We start from the raw sequence: 24,278 nt of genomic DNA, 5'->3' as shown, positions 1-24,278 counted from the left end.
TTAGCCAATGGGGTAAGACCAAAGTCTTTGTCTGGCTGGTTTGGTTTGCCTTCAGAGGGTTTAACTATTTAAGGAAACACATCTGGAATTTTACCTCTATAACTGGACACTTCTGGTGTTTACTAAAAAAGAAAGTAGAATGGGAGTGGGGGTCTGAACAAGAAAAAAGTTTCTGTAATTTAAAACAAGCCTTGATGCCAACTCCAACATCGAAATTCCCAGAGATATGCAAGCCATTTGTGAGTAAGTTGGCAGCAACCCAACAAAGTCTAGTAGCGATATTGATACTGGAAACTGACAGGAAGTTAATACCGGTAGCATACGAGTCTAGAAGATTAACCCCAAAGGAGCAGCAGTTTTGAATCTGTGAAAGAGAATGTTTAGCTACTGTGTGGGCCATTGAAGCTTTTGCTTTGACTACTGGCACAGCCCCTATTATAATACAAACAACTCACTCTCCCCTGAAGTATATTTTATCAGGGAAAGTGCAGGCGAAAGGAGTATCAAATACCAGGATAGCCCAATGGACCTTGATGTTAACTAGCAGAGATGTTACTTATGAGAATAACAAACCAGCAGTGATGTTACCATATGCCCTTCTGATGGAAGGAGAGGAGCATGAATGCCCACTTCCAGAAACTAAACCGAAGTTAGTTGAAGAAGCACCCCCAGTGGATGAAGTGTTAAGCCTTGAAGAAAAAGAGGTTTGCTTTACAGATGGTAGTTCATACCATGAGAACTCTAAGAAATATACGGGATATGCAGCTGTACAAATTGATGGGGAAACTATTTCTGGTTCTATGAGTATGACTTCAGCTCAGGGAGCAGAGGTCAGAGGTCTTGGTGATCTGCGTAAGCAGAAAAATAATGTTGCTGACTGTCTTTATGTCTATGTGGATTCAGATTTTGTGGTACAAGGACTCTGATACTGGATTGGGATTTGGAAAAAGAATCCTTGGAAAACAGCTGAGAGGAAAAAATTGGTCCAAAAGGAGGATTGGAAATGTATCTATGATTGGTTGAAAAAACACCCAGGAAAATTGAGAGTAAGACATATTAAAGGTCATCAAAAACAAGAAGGGAATGAAACATATTGTTATGATAAAGCGGATGCTTTAGCTAAATTAGCAGCAAAGGAACCTTTGGGAGTTACTACAACTCAAGCCATAAAAGAGGAGGTTAAACCTGAGGAAAGATGGGGAAACTGGACTATACAAGGTGGATATGTGGTGAATAAGAAAACAGGAGAGGTAAAGTGGGTACCTGACAAACATCAAAGAGAAGAACAACAAAGAGTCTGGTGGCACCTTAAAGACTAACAGATTTATTTGGGCATAAGCTTTCGTGAGTAAAAACCTCACTTCTTCGGATGCGGTTTTTACTCACGAAAGCTTATGCCCAAATAAATCTGTTAGTCTTTAAGGTGCCACCAGACTCTTTGTTGTTTTTGTAGATACAGACTAACACGGCTACCCCCTGATACTTGATCAAAGAGAAGAGATTATTAACCTGTGTCACTCTATGGCCCACCAAGGAATAGAGAATACTCTCTTTAAGGTAAAACAAATTGGAACATGTCCTAAGGTACGAAAGGACGTGGAAAACTTAGTTAAAAACTGCATAAGGTGTGCAGCAGATGAGAATAGATCACCGAATTCGGGATCCTTGTTGCACCAAAGAATTGTGGGGCCATGGAGTAGACTACAGGTTGATTTCATTGATAAATTGCCTAAGACCCAAAGGGGGAGTCAGTATTTATTAGTGATAGTAGCTTCCTTTTCTGAATGAGTGGAGGCCATTCCCACCAGAAGTCATACTGCAGAGTCCACTTGTGCGAAGTAGTGTTTAGTAGATATGGAACTCCAAAAGTAATTGATTCAGATAATGGGCCACATTTTGTAGGAGAAGTAATTAAAAGTTTATTAAAAGCTTTAGGAATAAAGCAACAACGACATATCCCCTATCATCCTCAGTCGTCACGGACAGTAGAAAGGATGAATCAAACTATTAAAGAAGCTCTCCACAAAGTAGTGCAAGAACCTGGCAAAGATTGGGATAACAAATTGCCAATAGCGTGGCAGCTGTCTGAAGTAGCGATCGGGGCTACTGGCTACCAGCCCATCAAATTCTCCTTGGAAGGCCTATGAGAGTGTGGAGCCCTTTATTGTACCCAGAAGAAGGAGAAAAAGAAGAAGAGGAGGTATCTGTTGGGATATGTTAGGGTTAAGTAAAGACCTGGGAAGCTGCTGGAGTGCTGAGATGGCATTAGGGAATAAGGGCACAGGCAAGGAATATTAATCCATTTGATAAATAAGTGGCCATCCTTTTCCCTTCCCTTTTGCTTGTTAAGAATTGATAAGCATTGCAGCTGCATAAGGAATGTAGTTGGCTAAAGAATACCCTCAGGGCTATCCCTACCTATACGCAAAATACGCAGCTGCTTGGGCACCAGGAAATTTGGGGCACCAAATTTCCTGGTGCCCTATGCAGCTGCACGTCACTGCTCTGTCTCTTCCCCATGCCCCCCACTGCTGTGCCCCAGGGCCGCCCCCATCCCAACCCTTCCCCACCAGACCTGTTCTGTCCTTCCGATATATTTTGTACCCTGGTATTACTGCGTCCCATGGATTATCCTCATTCCACCAAGTTTCTGTGATGACTATTATATCCATAACCTCATTTAATACAACACACTCTAGTTCACCTCTCTTATTATTTAGACTCCTGGCATTGTCACTTTTTAGCTGTCTGCCATTACATGATGTAATTGAATGGGACTTTTTTTTCATTTGACTGTTTCTCATCAGATCCTACTCGTATTTTATCATCTTCCATCTCTTCTTCTTACTAGGACATAGATAATCTCCATTAATAGATCCTCCCCTAAGCGATGTTTCTGTCTGAACCAGGTGCTCCTCAGCACATGTCAACTTTCCCTCAGCCCTTAATTTAAAAACTGTTCTATGAACTCTTTAATTTTAAGTGCAAGCAATCCAGTTCCATTTTGGTTTAGGTGGAGTCCATCCTTCCTGTATAGACTCCCCCTTTCCCAAAAGGTTCCTCAGTTCCAAATAAATCTAACCCCCTTCTCCCTACGCCATCATCTCATCCATGCATTGAGACCCTGCAGTTCGGCCTGTCTAACTGGCCATACGCGTGGAACTGGAAGCATTTCAAAGAATGCTACCATAGAGGTCCTAGACTTCAATCTTTTACCTAGCAGCCTAAATTTGGCCTCCAGGACCTCTCTCCCATCCTTCCCTATGTCGTTGGTGCCTACATGTACCATGACCACCGGTTTCTCTCCATCATTACACATAAGCCTATCTAGATCAGTGGTTCTCAAACTTTTGTACTAGTGACCCCTTTCACATAGCAAGCCTCTGAGTGCGACCCCCCCCCTTATAAATTAAAAATGCGTTTTTATATATTTAACACCATTATAAATTCTGGAGGCAAAGCTGGGTTTGGGGTGGAGCTTGACAGCCAGCGACCCCCCCCCATGTAATCCTCTGAGGAGTCCCAACCCCCAGTCTGAGAACCCCTGATCTAGATATCTTGAGAGATCCGCAACCTTCGCACCAGACAGGGAAGTCACCATGCAGTTCTCCTGGTCGTCACAAACACAGATAATTATGTTTCTAATGATTGAATCCCCCTTACTATTACCTGCTTCTTCCTAATAACTGGAGATCCCTCCCATGGAGAGGTATCCTCAGTGTGAGAGGATACCATGGCATCCTCTGGAAGGAGGGTCCCAACTATGGGATCGTTTCCCTCTGATCTAGTTCCCTGAGACTTTCATCCTCCTCAATAGCACAGAGGCTGTTGGACCGGGGGTGGGACCGTTCTACCGTGTCCCTGGAATCCTCCAGCAGCCTAAGGACCCCACTAAATGGACGGCTGCATACAAACCGCTGAGATTTTTGTCAGACCCGAGTGAGTATTTTCCCGTGGTCAATCTATATGTCTCATCGTATTGCTTTGTTTCCACCCCCAGTTGCTCAGAAGCCGACTAGAGCATTTATCCAGGTTTGAAACTGTTGGTAAATTTCAGGCTGAAATGTAATTAACCAGCTTTGGCCCCCATTCTCTGCTGTGCCCCGTCTGAGAATGGGGCCCTCAGGGAACGTCACTGGCAGGTACTACACCAGCGTTGTTGGGGGCTGGAGGAGCCTGGGGCGGGGGGGCTGATTTAAACCTCAACGGCTGATAATGGTCCCTACAGTCTATTCCTGCCCTGCCTCCTTGCTGGAGCTGTAGGAGAGGCTGGGTCAGGGGCTAGCTACGTTCAGCACACCCTACTGGGGCCTCCCCTCCCTCGGGGACATGCAGTCAGTGTCCGTACAAAGGGAGCTGAGTGGGTCAGAAGCTCAGACCAGCAGGACATATTGCAAATATCACGGTTCTTATTCCTTGTTCACTCTCACTGGCTGTAACAGGAACTGTGCACGGAAACCGTATGGATGGAGGCCAGGCTGCACAAACGTCACTGGGTGATTGGAGGCTGGTTGCTCAAAACCTGATTGATGGGGGGCGCAGATTCACCCAAGACTGGTTGTGGGTGTGGGAGAGTAAAATCTTCTTTGTTCAGGGCTGTTTTTGTACCAGGGTGTCTCCTCCAGCAGAGAAGAACTCGTGCAGCTGCTGGATCAAGCATTCTCCATCAACAGCTGTTCTTCTCCCCCTCCCCCACTGCAACCTCCAGCGAAACATGAAAAACACTGAGGAAAAGAAACGAACAAAGGAAAGGAAATAAAAAGTTGGGCCAGCGACCAGCACATGCCCTCAACGTCTCCACTCCAGGCAGGCTGCACTGTCCCCCTCGCTACTGTGCCACACACAGCAAGCTTAGCGCTGCCTCCCAGGAACACCAGCCTTTCCTCAGCCGTGTGCGCTCAGCCCTTCGCCACGTGACTCTGCCAACAGCACCAGCTACTGCCCCAAACAGCCACAGCCACTAGAGCTGGGGAAGAACTGAGCTGGGGAGGGGAGCAGAGGTCAGGTCGCAGGTCGCAGTCTGTGGCGTATGGGGATGTGTAACTCAGCCGGGGTAAGCAGGGAGCCTCGCTAGCTCTTGGTGTCTGGGATTTGCCTCCCACCTTGGCTTGGTAGTCTGGTTCCAGCAGCCTCCGCACTGAGTCTGAGCTCAGTTTCCTCAGTGTAGATGAAGGGTCATTTCTGACGAGCTTTCTCATTCTCGATAAACTCCCCATTTCTATCCATGGGCTAGTTTGGGGCACGACTCCACCCCAGAGCAGGTGGCAGTTCATAATATAAGGCCGGATCCTCAGTTGGTGTAAATTGGGGTGTGGACTCCTTTGGACCGATGCCAATTTGCACCAGTTGGGGATCTGGGAATATCTGTACTTCTACACTGGTAATTTGTGTCTGTGAATCTAACCCTTAAGGGCGCCTTCTCAGAACAGCTTTGCCGACACTCATTCAGGCAGGGACAGCTGAGTTTACGCTTGTCTTCAGGAAGGTACTCGAATGAGGAAGCTTTGGAGAATGAAGTCTTGGTTGGCAGGACAATATAATGGGGCCCCAATTAATGTCCCCAGGACACATGTCATCAAAGACTCCGCTTGCCAATGGCAAACGGGAGAGCAAAGAAATTTGTTTAACCACTGGAAATGTGTTGGTCTAAAGCAGACAGAGGAGGAAATAAGGCAGGTGAACCACACCCCACTGCTCACCACAATCTGGAGAGGACAGAGCGAACCACCAGGAAATATCTGAGAAAGGGGAAGTCACTGAGCAGAAACTGACTTTTTATGGGCAAAACCCACATGTGTGTGCAGTGTTTTTTCTCAGTGGAAAGTTGATCTATTTGGAGGAAGCATGTGTGTGACACTGATTGGACCAGAGCTGTTCCTCTAGGAGGGGGCCACATGAAAAGGGGACCTGGTAAGACCCACACATGAGAGAGATCATAGGAGAAGGAGCTTGAGTGTATTTCTTTGCCTCTCTTCACCTTGAGCTTATGGACACCTGGCTGGGAGGCCTGGAGAGCCCCAAGTCCTGAGCAGTCACTTCCTTGAAGAGCCTGCCATATGGGACCATGGACAAGGACCATCTGTCGGGAATCAGGGCTTGCAGCAGAGCCAGTCTCCAGGCAACCTAATGAGCGCAGCTGGCCTGTACCAAGCTGCCTGATTGGTGGGAAGGGTCAGCAGACAGGCTCTTAAGCCCAGCAGTAGCAGTTCAGTAGCTCTGAAAGCGTTTGCTCACAGCTACGATAGCTCCAGCCTTGGTCCAGCCCGGCTCCTGCCTGGCCTCTCTCCAGGTCACCTGGTTCTGACCCTCAGCTCCAATTCCTCATCTCCAATTTTGGCTCTGACCCTGATTCTGACTCTCGGTTCTGACTTCTGGCTTCTGCCCATTGCTCTGACCCTTGGTGCTGGCATTTGGCCCCTGGCTCTGACCCGTGGATCCATTTCTTGGCTGCCAGGTCTTGCTGTGACCACTAGATGTGATGCCCACGTCCCGCTGTCTGACACCATCAAGTATGTCTAGCCATTAGCTGCCTCTTTCATCTTCTTCCTGTGTTAATCCTGTTACTACGGCACCACCTGGACCAGGACTGATGTTCTGTCTGCGTCTCCAAGACGACAGCTACAGGCAAGAGCTACAATCACAGCTGATACTTGGCTACACTTACAAGTTAGAGAGCATAAAATCTGCCTGGGGCGCCGTAACTCCTGAGGTGTCCAGACTGACTGGAGTCTGCAGCTGGAGCGCTCCTGGTAATCCACCTCCATGAGAAGCATAACGCTTGCTGGGCCCCGGCTGAAACGCCCTTGTGTCAGTGTGGACGACGTGTTGCATTACTGCGCTGTGATTGGCCTCCGGAAACGTCTCATAATCCCCTGAAGTCAAGTGGCCACTTTTGTCCTTGTTTTCGAATCGCTGCAGGAATGGGGATATCCCCTTTCAAAGCTCTGTTTCTGACAGCCGGCTGCTTATCTGCTCCGGGACAAAGCAAACCATTCCTGTGAAATGCTGCTGCTGTGAGTGTGTGTGAGAGAGAGAGAGCCAGGGGAGAGGGGGGTCTGCTGCTGTTTGAACTTACAAGATGCTGACACACTCTCTACCTCCCTGAACACACTGTCTCCCCCCCACACACATACACACAACACATTCCAGCCCCTCCCCCCCCCAAATGAAAAGCACGCTGCAGCCACTTGCACGCTGGGATAGCTACCACAATGCACTTTTCTTTGTGGCCACGCCAGTGCGCTTGCAGTTGACAGTCTAAACACACGGCACTGTTTTCCGTGCGGCGGTCTCCGAAGGCTGGTTTAACACCCAGGGCTCTACATCTGCAAGTGTAGCCAAGTCCTTGGACAGCACCTTCTCACGCATAAGCAGCCACACTGTGATCTGGATGAAGATCTGTTCTTCTATTTGGTTTTTGTTAAGAAGAGCTACTGCTCAGAACGTGACTTCGGCATTACAGCTGCACCATCTTAGATGACTACTTACAGCAAGACTCATTAACAACCCCAGTGACACTGACATCTCTGACCATTATGTTAGCAACCAACCACTCAGTATGGGCACCTCTTACGTTTTACTGAATGCAGGATTAAAAAGGTTAGTTGTGACCATATATTTCACACCAGTTAATTGTAATGAGAGGGAAGGAACACCGGCCAGAATAGGGAAATAACAGATAAGTTAACAGATAAAGAATCTTTAGCTAAGTTAGATCTATGCAACTTGGCAGGGCCTGATGAAATTCACCCTAGAGTACTAAGAAACTGGCTGAAGCAATCTCTGAACCATTAGCGATTATCTTCCAAAACTCAGGTTCATAAAAAGGGCATCTATCTATATATATATATATATAAAGGAGCTCTTTGGGAAGTCTAGACCAGACAGCCTAACGTCAATATCCAGAAAGATACTGGAACAAATGATTAAACTACCAATTTATTAAAACCTGGAGGATAATGGGTAATAAGTAATAACCAACATGGATTTGTCAAGAACAAGTCATGCCAAACAAACATAATTTCCTTCTTTGATTGGGTACCCAGCCTAGTGGGTCTGTGTGTGTGTGTGCGATAAATGAAGGGGGGAGAGCTCCCTTTTATGGACACCCAGCCAGTTAGCTATAAAGTCCCTCATGGTGGCTGCTTGCTTTATCTGTAAAGGGTTAAAAAGTCCCCAGGTAAAGAAAAGGGAGTGGGCACCTGACCAAAAGAGCCAATGGGAAGGCTAGAACTTTTTTAAATGGGGGGGGGGAACTTTCCCTTTGTCTCGCTGGGATGAAGAGATGGGGGCAGCTGGAATGCTGTGTAAAGTTTGGACCAGGTATGAAAATTCATCGTTCATACCTAGAAGAATTCACTGGGACAGGGAATGTTAGATAGACGAGATTAGGGTTATTTCTTTTATTTTCTGTGAGGCGTGTGGACTCCTCTGTGCTAACCCCAGATGCTTTTGTGTTCTTGGAACCTTTAAGCTGAACCCCCAAGAAAGCTAGGTCCACTGCTTTGACCTAGGATGCCCCGTGACCCCCTCTACCTTCCCACATCTCTTAATGGCAGAAGAGAAAGAGGTGCTCTGTGGGATAGCTGCCCAGAGTGCACCACTCTGAATACCGCTGCAAGTGCCACAAGTGTGAACACGCTATTGCGCAGACAGCTGACAGTGTGAACACACAACAGCGGTTTCCATCACGTGGAGTGGAACAGACGGGCTGTCCTCTCTCAAGCTCTGCGCTAGCTCCATCCCCAGCTATGGGCTGGATGCAGGAATCCCTGGGTCATTCTCTGGCCCGTGCAGTGCGAGAGGCCAGATCAGCCTGCTCCCTTCCTGGCCTTAGACTTTCTGAATTAATGGCTCGGCCTTCGCTCCCCGGGAACTGTGATGCCGTCATCTCCCCAGCTCCCTCGTCCTCTATAGAGTCTCCCGGGGGGAGATCGATTGGAGCTGAATTTCAAAGCTGCACCCCCTTTCTAGCTCCCTTCCTAGGAAAGCAGAATGGGGTTCCACAGCCCGCTGTGCTTCCCCTTTTCACATCACCTCGGGCACTCGGCCCCGGGTCCTTTATCACCTGCTTCTTCGCACAGGCTTGCGGTTAATGATTCATTATAAACACCAGCAGGAGGGGGCGGATCTGGGCCAATAACTGAGTGAAAATCAGATCAACAGCAGCCTGTGTTGTCTTTTCGCCCCATCCCCCCTCGGTGCTTCCCCTTTCCAAGTAGGTTTGTCCATTGCATGGACGCACTGGGTGACCTTGGGTAAGACATTACCCCTCACTGTGCCTCAGTTTTCCCAACTGTAAAGTGGAGAGAATGCTCCTCCCTTTGCCTATTGCCATGCGCCTTTTGGGTCACAGACTGGCTCACTGTGTATCTATGTGACACTGAGCGTGATGTGGCCCTGATCTCGGTCAGCTCTGGGCAGCCACTGGCACAATGGGGGCCCTGATTTTGGTGGGTTCTGGGCGCCACCCGGCACAATGAGCAGAGCCAGATTTCCAATTAGGCACACTAGGCATGTACTTAGGGGAACCAGCATTCTATGGATGTCTAAAAATTCAAATTTTGCTGCTCTCAGGTCCCAACAGGGGACAGGGCTGGCTGAGAGGGAGACAGCCCCACGGAGCCCTGCTGCTGGAGTGCTCCTTCCTCTGCACGGCAGAAGCGTCACCTCCTGGGGGCCAGTGAATGCGGGCTGGGGGGCAGGGCTTGGGAGAGTGGGTCTCTGGGGAAGTTCATGAGGCAGCTGTGTGTAGAGGGGGTGGGGAGCGCTGGGCAGTGGGTGGAGGGTCCACAGGGCGACAGGGCACTCAAAGTTAAAAGTGGTGGGGTTCCCCCGCCACCTGTGGCAGCTAAGAGCTTTCGGGCAGCAGGCGTAGCTCCCCTTTGTAGCCAAGGGCCATGTTATTGACCAGCCCAAATCAAAGCCCCTAATGGCTCAGACACTAGAAGTGGCATTTGCATGTGTCCCCCTCCCTCCAAAATCAGGCTGAACTGAAACCTGGGACCCACGTGCCCAGCTGTGGGGTGTTTGGGATCAGGACTCTGCACCCCGAGCCCAGCTCTGCTGCGAATCCCAAGATGGGATTCGGGCATATTCCCATTGACCCACCGGGGTCCCCCAGTGCTACTCTCACCCTGCTCCGTCCGCTCCCATCCCAAGCCCTGCAGCTGGCTAAGCTGTGCTGGGATCCTTCCCCTCACACTGGCCAGAGGGACGGGTCCCAGCGGAGCCCCAGACACCGGGCAGCTAAAGGATCCAGGAGCCCCCGTAGGCAGGTCCCAGCCTAGGTCATGGGAGGCAGCTCAGGATCCAAACTAGCCTCGCGCCCGACTCCGCTCTCAGTCAATCCAGAGCAGAGCCGGGCAGAAACTTCCCAAGGACCCATTTTTTGACAGAAAATGTTGGTTTTATTCCGGGAAAAATTGTGCGGGGGTGGAGTGGGGGAGATGAAATAATTTTCAAAACCAAAAATTCCCGTTTTCCGGTTGGAAGCGAGGTTTCGGTTTGAAATTGACACTAATGAGAGTAACGATGACAGGAACAAAAAGGAGAAAAAATGGGTGAGATCGAAAACGTTTCACTTGAACCGACGCCCGGCTCCGGCGGCTCTGCCTGTCTGTGCCGGGGGCTCCCCAGGGAGCCAAGGCCCCTGTGCAGCCGAGGGCAGCTTGTTGCCAGGCGGTGGATGGCGTCGGAGCTGTTTGCCAGGCGCCCAGGAACGAAAATCAGCGAATGGGGCGTGTGAAAGGAGTCGATCCCACTGGGGGGGGGGGGGGGGAGCCGCTCTGCACTGGCTGACCCTGCCCAGCTGTTCCCGCCCCTGCAGGTGCCACTGAGAACTGTAACAGCCATGTGCTATGCCCAGCAAACGCCAAGTGTGTGAACGACACCCACTGCACCTGCCTGGATGGATACCAGACAAGAGAGAATCACCCCGTCTTCTTCACCGACACAACAGAGATCTGTGATGGTAACGGGGCTCCCATGTTGTCCTGGGGGGGCTGGGACAGAGCAGGGAAATAAAGGCAAGAGCAGCCAACTCCACTGACTGCAGGGCCTGTTGGGGGGGCTCAGCCCGGCTGGGGAATGAGGGGGGCAGCAGCATGGGTGAGCGCCGCCCTCCTGGGGATCGAACCGGGGCCTCCAGAGTGAGCAGCAGGAGCCAGGAGAGTTGGGCTCTGTGAATTGGGCACAGGGTGGGGGGGCCCATCACACTGACCCGTCTGAATCCCAGCCTGGGCCCTAATCAGCCCCTGGGTGTCCTGGGGCAGAGGGGCCCCACGGATCCCTGCTCAGAGGAGCAGAATGGGGCAGCCCTGCGCTATATTTCCCCCTCCACCCCGCAGGGATCCAAGGGGCAGAGGAGAGGCAGTTTGTCATCCCCCCCAACACACAGGGAGCCTGGAGCCCCAGGGGGATGTCTCCCCCCATCCCCTCACATGGGGGATCTGGGTGTTTCTGGGGCTGAACCCCCCAGTACCTGGGACAGGAGGCTCGGGGGGGCTGTTTCCAACATTCCAGTAGCATAAATTGGTAACTTGGAATCAGGGTCTTAATCACTAACCGCTCAGGGCCCCGATCACCTGGTTTCCATCACCCAGCTCATTGCAGGGGGTTGGGGGGCATGATATGGGGAACGTCTTCCTGCCAGGACTGTACAGAGCGTCCCCTCTCGCATTACAGATATTGACGAGTGTCTGGGGCTGAGCCCGCCAGGTTGCGGACTCAATGCAAAGTGCATCAACATGGCTGGGAGTTACTACTGCACCTGCATCGATGGCTACGAGCCCAGCTCTGGGAAAGCCAACTTCACGAATGTGAGATGGGACACCTGCCAAGGTGAGCTCTCCCCTGGCCCCCACCTGCTGAGACCCCTCCCCCCTCTTGCACACATAAATACTCGTTCCAGGCCTGGCACTGCATTGGGGCTGCTGCCGGCTTTGGCTGTGGCCCCAGGCCATCAGCGATGCTGTGATGAGACGTGACCCTCACCTGCTCCCGCAGAGCATAGGGCCGGGCTCACCCCTGTGCCCAGTTCTTGGACAGGGAATAAACCCTCGGGGCTAGAAACAGACCCACAGAGCAAACTCCTTGTGCTGCAGAGATGCACTGGGGAGAGGGGAGGGGACCCTCGCTGGCTCCACTGAGCCTGGGAAGTGGCTCTGGGAACGGCTCTGGTAGTTGGGCTAAAGTATTCTTGAATTCGCCCCCGTCCCCTATTGCTTGAGCTTCCGCTGGGGGCAGGCAGCCATGCTCTCCTCTGGCCTCTAGGGGGCGCAGCCGCTAGTTCGAGGGACCCTCCCACTGCCCCAAGCTCCCTGGAGGGCAGCGCTGTGATGGGGCATGTGCTGTGACTGGCATTGCCAGCCCAGCCCCAGGCTTCCCTCAGACACCCTGGCTTCCAGCATCATGGCACAGGGACACACGGGCTGGCCAGCTGTGTCGCTCCCCCAGGGCAGGGAGTTTGCCCAGGGCACAGACGGAGAGGTCTCTCTGGGTTCGCAGTCCAGTGGATTTGGAGACCCCTTTGTGCTGGTGAAGCTGGTGCATGCACCAGTGCAAGTCCCCTGGCAGAGGATATCCACACGCTGGTGTCTCCACGGGGCGATGCTGGAAGATGCTGTGATGGGTTAGATCACAGAAACCCCCTTGGGACAGCCACCTGATGTACTGAGACTACCTCTGAGCCCATTTCCCCTGGCAGCTTGGGACTTCAGTACCTTGTCTTGTTTGAGCCAGACACGCTTGCCTGCTGCAAACAGAGATCCAAGTCTGAACCACGTCCCCCACAAGCTACAGGCTTAACTGAAAACAGCTTAAAAAGTGCTCCTGTCTCCAGCACTCTGGTACCCAGCTCCCAATGGGGTCCAAACCCCAAATAATTCCATTTTATCCTGTATAACGCTTATACAGGGTAAACTCATAAATTGTTCACCCTCTATAACACTGATAATTAGATATGCACAGCTGTCTGCTCCCCCAGGAATTAATACTTGCTCTGGGTTAATTAATAAGTAAAAAATGATTTTATTAAATATAAAAAGTAGGATTAAAGTGGTTCCAAGTAATAACAGACAGAACGAAGTGAATTACCAAGTAAAATAAAATAAAGCACGCAAATCTATTTCTAATACAGTAATACAACTGAATACAGATAAAATCTCACCTTCGGAGATGTTTCAATAAGCTTCTTTCACAGACTGGATGCCTTCCTAGTCTGGGCCCAATATTTTTCCCTGGTATAGTCCTTGTTCCAGCTCCGGTGGTAGCTAGGGGGTTTTTCATGACGGCAGCCCCTTTGTTCTGTTCCACCCCCTTATATACCTTTGGCACAAGGTGGGAATCTTTTGTCTCTTTGGGTCCCCACCCCAACTTCTAACTGGTAAAGCCGCAGGTTTAAGATGAATTACAGTACTAGGTGCCATGGTCACATGTCCTGTGAGACCCGAAGCCTTAATTCTTCCCTGCCTGACTCACAGGAAGGGTTGCAAGTAAACCGAGCTATCTACAGGCAATTGTCCTGGTTGATGGGAGCCATCAAGTTTCCAAACCATCATTAATGGCCCACACTTTGCATAATTACAATAGGACCTCAGAGTGATATTTCATATTTCTAGTTTCAGATACAAGAGTGATACATTTATACAAATAGGATGACCGCACTCAGTAGATTTTAAGCTTTGTAATGATCCCTTACCAGAAACCTTTTGCATGAAGCATATTCCAGTTACGTTATATTCACACTCATTAGCATATTTGAATAGAATCATATGGAGTGCCACGTCACAGCTGCCCGCTGCTAAATCGCTTTGTGCTGGTCCCTGTCTGTGCTCCCTGAGCCCCCCGAGTCAGCAAAGCACATGCTTGGCTCCAGCCCTGCCCAGCTACGCACTTAACTCGGCTCCAGTGGGTCTCAAGTGCATGGCTGAGCTCGTGACGACAATCGCAGGCACTAAAAAATATCAGATTCGCTTAGAAAATCACAAGCTTTAGAAAGACCAATGAGCAAGGGGCAGTGTGTGGAGTGAATTGTATTGAAAAGGGGCAAATTCAAAGCAGATACAAGGAAATACTCCTCCACCCGGGGCAGCAGTAGCCTCTGGAACTCACTGCTACCGCGGAATGGAGGCTGTGAATGTGTTGAATTTTGAAGAGGGACTGGCTGTTTCTATGGGGCACGACAATGCCTGGAGCTGTGCTAGTTAATGGACAATAATTCTGGGAGGGAGGGAAAAGCTCCCACGTCAGGGCTTAAACCGACTTCCAACTATTAAAGACCAGGAGGAGACCTTCATGGGGGCAGATTATCGCTCGGCTCTTACAACTTCCTCTGTAGCACCTGTCGCAGATGGGATACCAGGGTAGAGGGGCCTTGGGGCTGACCCAGGCTGGCAATGCCTGTGTGTTCCTCTGTGATAGGAACCTGAGGGGGATTTCTGCCAAGTCCCAGTGTCCCCATCCCTTGAGCAACTCAGCTTCAAACTTGGACCCAAATCTACCCAAATCTTGGCCCCATTGGGGCTTGGCTCATAGAGGCCACAGTGGCTGTTCTGGGGTCGGAAGGTCCCCTTCCCTCTGTAATGTTCACAGCACACACACAGACAGTTAGAAACATCCTCTTGCTGGCAGGCTGCAGCTCAACGCAGGGTTATTCTTAGAGTCCAGAACCCCAGCACACAAGAACCCCAAACAGAGAGAGACAAAGCAGGCTGCTCCTAAAGGCAGACGGGCACAGCTAACCCCACTTTCCTCTAGGCTGGGCTCTTTGGCAGACACACAGCTGAAAACCCCAGATCACATGCTTCTCACCCAAGCCCCCTACTCCGCAAGTAGGTCCAGGAAAGCCCCTTGCAGATGTAAAATGAGAGCTTGTGATGCTAACACATTTTTCAATACACCATATTCTCAAGTGGCCGTTCCTCTGCCAGAGCATCCTAGAGTGGCCTGAGCGTAGCTGAGAATCAGGCCTGTGTTTGTTAAGCTTCCAGGGGCCTGATCACCTCAGTCCCGTCACCCAGCTCAGCACAGGTGGGTCATACAGGAACATCTCCCTGCCAGGCCTGTACAGAACATCCCCTCTTGTGTTGCGGATATTGACGAGTGTCAGGGCCACGCAAACTGCACCAATGTGCCTGGGAGTTACTACTGCACCTGCATCGATGGCTACGAGTCCAGCTCTGGGAAAGCCAACTTCACGCATGCGAGTGAGAACACCTGCCAGGGTGAGCTCTCCCCTGGCCCCCACTTGCTGAGACCCCCACCTCACGTGCCCACTCCCAGCAAGGGGCCGCACTGGGGCTGATGCCGGCTTTGGCAGTGGCCTGAGGCTGTCAGCGAGGCTGTGATGAGATGTGACCCTCACCTGCTCCAGCAGAGCATGGGGCCGGGCTCACCCCTGTGCTCGGTGCTTGGAAGGGGAATAAACAGACCCACAGAGCAAACTCCTTGTGCTGCAGAGATGTGCTGGGGAGAGGGGAGGGGACCCTCGCTGGCCCCAGCACGCAGCATCTGGGCTGCTAGTGGCCCCCTGAGCCTGGGCAGAGGTCTCGTGTCTGGGCCATGGAAATAGCACAGTGCGCTCTGCCCCCTATGGGCCCTGGGGAGGAGAGAATAGCCACAGCACAGTGTGCCCCAGCCACACCCCGATCCTCCCCCATGGGCCCTGGGGGGCAGGGAATAGCTGCAGTGCTGGGCACCCTGGCTCAGCCCCTACATCAGCTGGGGGGCTGTGTGGGGTCCCACCGGTGAGTGCTGGGGGGCGGTTCCCCCCTCCCCCCAAGCCTGGGAGCCAGGGGAGCAAAGAACACTAGGGCTAGGTCACGGCACTTCCCACAGAAAGTGGCCTGTCCCGCTCCCCCCCCCCCCCCCATTGCCCACAGAGGTCTGGGGTCACCCCCCCCTCCTGTCAAGGCCTGGGGCAGGGCCCCACACAGCCCCCCCGTGGAGGGCTGGGGACAGCCTCCCCACTCACCCCCACAGAGGCCTGGGGCGGGGCCCCATACAGTCCCCCCGTGCAGGGGCTGTGTAGGGCACCAAAAGAGCTAGGGACAGCCCTGCTCCCTGGAGTAACTGCGGACCCCACACAAACTGAACCAATGTGGCTGGGAGTTACTACTGCACCTGTGTCGATGGCTACGAGCCCAGCTCTGGGAAAGCCAACTTCACGCACGCGAGTGAGAACACCTGCCAGGGTGAGCTCTCCCCTGGCCCCCACCGCACCCTGCTCAGTCCTCCCCGCCCCCCATACACACACTCCTGGGCTCATTCCAGGCCTGGTGCTGCACCAGAGGCTGCTGCCGGCTTCAGCAAAGGCACCAGATCCACTCACCGGGGCTGTGATCAGCCGTGACCCTCAACTGCTGTCCCAGCGCGTGGGGGCCAGGATCTCCCCTGCCTCGGTGTTTGGATTGGGAATAATCCCCTAGGTTTGCAGGGAAGTGCCGGGGAGACGGGTGGGGCCCTCGCTGTCCCCAGCACACAGAATCCAGGCTGCTAGTGCCCCGAGCCTGGGAAGGGGCCTCGTGTATGGTCCACATACAGCACAGTGCGCTCTGCCCCCTATGGCCCTGGGGAGCAGGGAATAGCCCCAGCGCAGGGCACCCCGGCCATGCCCCCAATCTGCCCCCTCCCTCAGGGCTGGAAGAGGAGCCTTTTCCAGCCCCACACTGCCGGGGAGGGTGTTTCCCATGGGGGCCATTATGCCCCCTTAGGCAGCCAGGGTGGCCTGACCGGAGAAGGGGCTGGGGCGCTCCAGGCCCTTGTTTGCGACGTTCAGCCGGTAGTTAGAGCTTGTATCAAGTCCTAGCCGGCCGTTCCCATGGAAACCGCCCTTTACACCCCCGTTTGGGGGGGCGCAGAGCACTGGGCCCGTCGAACTGGGAGAACTCAGGAGCCCATTGGTTCAAACGCTTCCCCTGGCAGAGACCTCGCCCAGCCGTTCCTGCGCCCAGCTCCCGGCCGCGTGGGATAACCCCAGCCAGTGTCCTGGGGCGGGTCTAGGCACAAGAAGAAATCAGCGCCGCAGGTATCTCAGCCAGCGTCCCGGGGATTGTCCGGGGATAGCTGGTATCGGGAGCCGTGCGGAGAATCCCTAGGGCTTGCCCCCGGGGGAATTGATGGCGATCGCTGTTCTCTTTGGAAGCGCACTGATTATTCCAGACCAGAGTGTCCGGATGGGGAGCGATTCCACAGGAGCTGTTCCCGTCAATTTCCCCATCTACTTAAGCCCCTAGAGACACCCAATCTCAGAGCTCCCTGCAGCTCGGAGCGAGTTTGGAAGCCGCGGGACACCCGTGTGCCCGAGGGAGGCGAGCTCTGGCTGCACCACCGAGAACCCAGCGCATGGCGCCCCTTCTCCAGCAGACAGAGCGTTGGAGCTGGGGAAAGCGCTTTGGAGCAGCGGCTGTGCTGAGGCTGGATGTGTGTACAGCACCTGGCACCACGGGGCCCCGGCTGCAGCGCTACCTGCTATAAACATCCCAATCGCACCAGGACGGGGTGGATAAGGACGCTGGAAGCTCCGTTCCCATCCCCCATGGACTCTTGGAAGCCTTCGGGGGCTGAACCCGATTGTACGTCGTTTCCGGAATAAAGCAGGTTCTGGAAATGTGGAGCCGCCTTGGTGCTGTCAGGAGAACCCACGAGTGTCGCAGGGTCGAGGGGCGGAGGAGGCAGCACTTGGAGGGATGCAGCCGGTCGGTTCTTACAGGGTCAGTCTGCCCCGGGAGCAGCTCAGCCTCGGAAGAGGTAAAACCGTGGCCCCGGCCAGGCTGAGACACAAGTCACGCTGGCACTTGCACAGCACAGACGGGATCAGAGCTGGGGCCCATCTAGCCTGGTATCCCGGCTCCAACGGGCCAGAGCCAGATGCTGCAGAGGACGGTGGAAGAGCCCTGCAGTGGCAGCCGGGGGATCATCTGCCCTCACTTCCTGGTCTCTAATACTCAGCTGGGCTGAAGCCCCACAGCAGGAGGTTTTCTCTCTCTTCCCAAACGTCTGTGCCCTTTAACTATGATCACTCTGGCTGTTCTCATCATCCGTAGGAATGTCCAATCGCTCCTGGAATCTTGCTAAATTCTTGGCCTCAGGGACTCCTGTGGTGGGGAGTTCCACATGCTAATCACACATTGCACGAAACAGCCTTTCCTTGGCTCAGTTTCCAATTTCCCCTCTTCTCACTTCCCTGACTGGCCCTTGCTCTCATGTTACGAGGTTGGGAGAGCAGAAGATCCCCATCTCCCTTCTCTATCCGCATCAGTCATTTATAGACTCTTAACATGTCCACCCTTATGTTCACTCTCAGGTGACAGTCCCAGTCTTTTCAGTCTCTCTCCGTAGAGGGTTTTTCCAGGCCCCTGATCATTCTCATTGCCTGTCTCTAAACCCCTCTGGTTCTGCACTGTCCTATGTGCAAGGGGGTGCCCAGGGCAGCTCATGGGTTGCAGAGGAGGTCACCCCATTGACTGATATCCAGGCATTAGACTAGCCCTCATGTTATTCTCTATACCCTTCCTCCAAAGCAGCTCCCCATTTGTCCCTTCCAGAGGCGGACGGCTCATTCAGGCATTGCCGTCTGCACTCATATTGCGGCACTGGGCAGCGCCAGATCCGCTTGGTAGCTTTAGCAAGCAGCAGGTGCGTGTCTGGCAGGGCTGCTTTTCCCTTCCCAGCTGGAGCGGCTCATTCCGGACAATAGCCAACTCGCTCCCGGTCGCTGACCCAGTAACTGAACTCCTGGCTCTAACCAGCCCCGTTCCCCAGAGCACGGTGCATGTCGGACGCCTGGATTATCCCCCAGCAGCGTCACCCCAGTGCCCAAGGTACAGCTCCTAGATCAGTCTGACCCAGCGCTTTCTCTCTCCTTGCAGACATTGACGAATGCCAGCGAAACACCACAATCTGTGAGCCCCACGGGAACTGCATCAACATGCCAGGGCTTTTTGGGCAGCCTGGCTCACGGTTTGGGGCTTTAATTGATTGGTTGGCGTTGGCGATGCTTTTAATTCCCGGCCACTGAGCTGACCCAGGATCTCTGAAACTAACCCGCATACATGGATGATGAAACTAACCAGGTTGCCCTGAGTTCTCGCTCTTTCTCTGTGCCACACCCGGGCAAAGTGTCTGTTCTGACTCCCAGCCTGTCTTACAAATGGGAAACTGAGCCCTGGGACTGAAGGTCGCCATGTTTCTTGCCATGATGCTTAATTCCACTGAGGCAGGAGCGTAGGGCATTGGGGATGTCATTAGAAGCTGCAGCATCCCCCCCAAACCTGCAGCTGCAATCAGAGCCCAAGATGCTCTTCTGTAGCAGAGCTTTGAGGTGGGGGCAGGTCAGGTCTTTGCAAAGCAAACTGGGCTGAGACGGAGCCGAGGACTCTGTGTTGGACAATCTTTAATACTGCTTGGGCTCAAAAAGCCCATTAGATTCTGGAACCCCATTAACCAAACCCTCAGCAACTGCTAAGGCTGGGGAAGGAGCTGGCATCACAAAAGAGCCAGCTTGGGTCATTTAGTAGGAATCAAACCCAGGACCTGTGTGCTGAAAGCTCAACTGCTGGAGCTAAGGGAGTAACTCCATTAGTTGGTCATTATAGCAGGCTGTTATCTAGTTATGGGAACCAGCCACTAGAGCAGGACAAACTTGCTCTTTCCTCGTTCAGTGGCTCAGCGGCCTTTGCTAGATGCTGGCACATACAAGCCCCCTCACAGGCATGGCATAGGCCTGTTGCCTTCGAAGAGGTTTAACAATGGAGCAAAAATCTTCCTGCCAAAGGAACAAGGGATTTTATCCAGCCCGGATGCACTCCCAGCCATGAGCCAGGAGACACAAAGCTCCTCTCAGTGAGAGAGAGCAGAAGGTAAAATCTGCCTGGTGAGACAGGGAGACACATTCTTGGCCTTCTCTGGTGGAAACAAGCTGAAAGAGACAGGTCTAGTGGGTTGGGTGTGAGATTGGAACTGAGGCGACTTGAGTTCTAGTCCCAGCTCTGTTACTGCTGGGTGTCCTTGGGCAATTCCCTGCCTCAGTTTTCTCTCCCACCTCTTGTCTATTTAGACTAGAAGCTCTTCATGGCAGTGTGTGTGCAGCGCGCTGGGTGCTGCCTTTATGCAAATAACGACCGAGGGGAAGGGGCGTAGCGGGAAATAGCAAAACGCTGTCACGGGAAAGAGAGAGAAGGGGAGTCTGAGACAGAGCTGCTGGAACACGGCCCAAGGGAAGGATCCGTGTGTGCTCTTGACTCTCCCCGCTGATTGACTTGTTTGCTGACGTCCGGGCGAAGGAGATTTTAGCCACAAGGATTTCAGTGAGAAGCAAAAGCATTATGAATAAATATCAGGGAGAGCTTAGTTTTCTTCTGTGATTCTGCCCCTACTTCCTCAGGAAGGGTCGCCACCCATCTGTCCGCAGGGATGGTGACTGATAGGCCACTGCTGATCTGAACGCCAGGGGGAGTCAGCAGAACAGCTCTGCATGCTGATCCAAACCTGCTCGTTCACCAGCCGACCATTTGGCTGTTTGGATAGCTAAATGTCTGTGATTTTATTGGCAAACTGCTCTGAAAATTTGTCAGTGATGTTGTAAATTGGTTGCCTTGGTCCCATGGCCTTTCTCTGCTTCCTGATTGGACGGCTGAAATGTTGGGTTAATAAACAGGCAAATGTCGATTTCCAGCACTTGTTCCTGGCTGGGATTTCTGGGAGAATCAGTCACGGCCATTTCCGCAGCCGCTCAACCGCTTCCCCCAACCCACGGGAATGACTGACGATGCGCCCGTCCCCCATGCATCGCCACCAACTCAGTGCTTCTGTATGTGAAATGGTCACATGGACGGGGTCCCTCCCGTCTGAACCCTAGGAGTGGAAGGCTCAGCCTCAAGGCTCTCACCTTCTCCCAGCCCAGCCTGTCTGTCCACCAGGGTGTTTCCTGTTGTCTCGGAGCCATAGCCACCAGTGTGCCCAGGTGTGGCTTGGGGAGCGGAGCAGGGACCGTACCAGGGCCAGGCCGGGGTGAGACTGATCTGCGCTGGAGTAAGGTTGGGGCGTGGGTGAGCAGGGCTGCCAGGGGCCAGGCATCTCTACCCTAGGGTTGCCAACTGTCTAATCACACAAACCCAAACACCTTTCCCCGCCCATTCTCTGAGGCCCCACCCCACCTACTGCATCCCTCTCCCTCCGCCTCTCTCCCTTGCTCGCTTTCTCCCATCTTCACTCACATTTACCAGGCTGGGGTAGGGAGTTGAGGTATGGGAGAGGGTGCAGGCTCCAGGCTGATCCTGGGGAAGGGGGCTGGGGTGCAGTTGGGAGTATGGGGTGGAGGCTCTGGGAGGGAGTTTCAGTGCGGGAGGGAACTTAGGGCTGGGGTAGGGGGCTGGAGTGCAGGCTACAGATGGAGGCTCAGGTCTGGGGCAGGGGATTGCGGTGCAGAGGGGTGTGGGATGCAGACTCTGGGAAGGAGTTTGGGTGCGGGAGGAAGCTCAGGGCTCAGGTAGGGGGTTGGAGTTTGGGAGGGGGTGTGGGCTCTGGGAAGGGGCTCAGGGCTGGGGCAGGGTGTTGGGGTGTGGGAAGGGGTGAAGGGTTTGGGCTCCAGCCAGGTGGCGCTTACGTCGGGCAGCTCCTGGTTGGCTGCGCAGTGGTGCTAAGGCAGGAAGTAGCCGGTAGGTTCCTGCTGCCCCTGGAGGGTGGGGCATGGGTCTTCCCGCGAATCAAATGTTTGCGGGAAGCAGGGGAGGGGGCGGAGTTGGGGCGTGGGCGGGGCCAGGGCCCCGTGGAGTGTCCTCTTTTTGGACACTCAAAATATGGTAACCCTAGTAAAGGTGCGTCTCCCCAGCGGGCAGAGGTGTCTGTACCCAGCAGGTCTCTCTGCAGAGTAGATGGAAACACGTCTAGAAGCCTTGGAGACAGGAGCACGAGGGAGGGGAGAGAGAGACAGAGTGAGACGGGGGGAAGGGAGGGAGTTTTGTAGCAGTCGCATGTTAAACTATTGGCAGCGCAGGACTGGCATGTGGACAGAGAGCAGCCATCGGGGCTGGGAAGAGAAGGGGATTTTCCCCCAGGCAGGAGTGAGTTGATATGAAAATCTGATATGAAAGCTCTAATGTCTGCTCCTCTCTTCCCATTGTTCCAAGTCCCCAGCATTAACTCCAGCGCTGAGTTTGAGAGAATCAAAGAGACGTGCAGGAATTTCTCTCTGCAGGTACGTTTGAACCCATCATTCATTTGTCGGGAATTTGGCCTTGTGTTTTGTACCACCAATATGGAAATTCCCAAACAAAAACCTTTGCTGTTGGTATTACGGAGACCCCTGTAAACCCCATCCAAGATCAGGGCAATACTGTGTTTGTTCCTTTCCGCGCTGGGATTCGATCCTTCTCATCCTACTAGGCACAGTAGAGTGGAAGAATTACTTCTCGTGTCTTGCTTACAATGTTTCTGCTAATACATCCCAGAATGAGGTTCGCTTTTTTTGCAACAGCATTACAATGTTGACTCATATTGAGCTTGTGGTTCATTATGACCCCCAGATCCTTTTCTGCAATACTCCTTCCTAGACATTCATTTCCCATTTTGTATGTGTGCAACTGATTGCTCCTTTCTAAATGGAGAACTTCGTATTTGTCTTTTTTTAATTTCATCCTATTTACATCAGACCATTTTCCAGTTTGTCAGGATAACTTTGAATTGTATTCCTATCCTCCAAAGCACTTGCAAGCCCTCCAAGTTTGGTATCTTCCACAAACTTTGTAAGTGTACCCTGTATGCCATTATCTAAATCACTGATGAAGATATTGAACAGAACCGGACCCAGAACTGATCCCTACTGGACACCACTTGATAATGCCTTTTCAGCTTGACTGTGCACCACTGTTAACTACTCTCTGGGAACAGTTTTCCAACTAGTTATGCACCTACCTTACAGTGGCTCCATACAGGTTGTATTTCCCTAGTTTGCTTATGAGGTTACGTGAGACAAAGTCAAAAGCCTTACAAAGGTCAAGATATACCACGTCTACTGCTTCCCACCTATCCACAAGGCTTGTTACCCTGCCAACAAAGCTATCAGGTTGATTTGACAGAATTTGTTCTTGACAAATCCATGCTGACAGTCACTTATCACCTTATTATCTTCTAGGTGTTTACAAATTGATATCGAACCTTCTAAAACTTCTGTAGCTTTGCTAGTGGCTGGCCCCAGACTTACACACCCATTGTCTTCCTGCAGGAGAGCATTGAATCTACAGACCATATACTCTGATTTCTTCTGCTGATTTTCATGCCATTTCTTTCCAATATGCACCTCCATGTCTCTCTGTATCTTCTTTCACTTCCTCTTTCCCCTCCCCCACGAGCACTACGTCATCTGCAAAAGGCATGTGCCGGGGGCCACTCTCTGGCTGCTTTCTGTCAATGCCTCCAGCAACGACATGAACAAAAAGGGGTTTAGTCCCAAGCCTTGATGTATTCCAGCTGTTACTAGAAACTGTTCCCTTTCGCCACATGAACCTCGCGCTGTGGCAACAGCACCATCGTACATGTCCTGGACATGTCTCATATAAAAGCTTTATTCACTCCATGAGGGGTGTCAGGATCAGGCCCTGCATAAGGCAAACACCAATGTCGGTCGCCCTTCAGCGCCTGCAGAACTCACCCTCTGCCCTGGGTCTCTCTGCAGGGAAAGCGGAGCGGCAGAAGCAGCAGTTTTTCCTCTTTCTTTAATTTGATCTTAAACATTTTGATGTCCACCTGCGGAGACGGGAGTGCGGCGTTATCACTGGAGGTGGGAGGCTCCGCCCCTTGAATGTGCCCTGCAGACTAGTGCCCCTGTGTGTGCCCCAGACCCTGTGTGCTGCTGTGCTGGGTTAGGAGTCTCACTGGGTTGTGGGGGAGGGAGACGTGTAGATACTCTTCAGACAAGATCTGTGCCCTCCACTGCTGTGGGGAGGGGGTGTGCACCCTCTAGTGGTGTTTCTCTGTGTCTGCATTCACATGCCCTGTAGGGGTGTGACTGCACATTTGTGTTTCTACACCCACATGTACCCTCTAGTGTTCAGAAATGTTGTTGTTCATCAGAGGTGCTATACTGCTAACAGTTAATGAGGATTCTCCTTCAGCTTATCTGTCAGTGACTTGAGTTTTTCAGGCAGCAGGATCTGGGCTCTATCCCTGCCCTGCCAGACATTTCTGAGCAGCTGCCGGATGCAGCATAGAGACAGCCTAGGAAGCCGTGGGCTTGTGACAATGTTGTTCCCTGGCATCTGTAACAGAGGGATGGGGAACAG

General features: G+C 52.6%; 1 protein-coding gene across 1 annotated transcript in view; it reads left to right on the top strand.

Moving 5' to 3' along the window:
- The window catches only part of LOC128828471 (uncharacterized), a gene marked incomplete at its 5' end in the record, with an annotated part of 134,817 nt that overhangs the window by 12,079 nt on the left and 98,460 nt on the right, over positions 1-24,278 (top strand). The window contains 3 exons of the mRNA XM_054013169.1: positions 10,829-10,972; positions 11,686-11,819; positions 15,071-15,224. Of these exons, the coding sequence (XP_053869144.1) occupies positions 10,829-10,972; positions 11,686-11,819; positions 15,071-15,224 (432 nt within the window). The remainder of the gene's footprint in view (positions 1-10,828; positions 10,973-11,685; positions 11,820-15,070; positions 15,225-24,278) is intronic.

This window comes from Malaclemys terrapin, chromosome 23 (assembly GCF_027887155.1).
Source record: "Malaclemys terrapin pileata isolate rMalTer1 chromosome 23, rMalTer1.hap1, whole genome shotgun sequence".
In the NCBI taxonomy this organism is placed as follows: domain Eukaryota; kingdom Metazoa; phylum Chordata; order Testudines; family Emydidae; genus Malaclemys; species Malaclemys terrapin.
The sequence above is the reverse complement of the archived record's forward strand: the minus strand, read 5'-3'. Positions and strand labels throughout refer to the sequence as shown.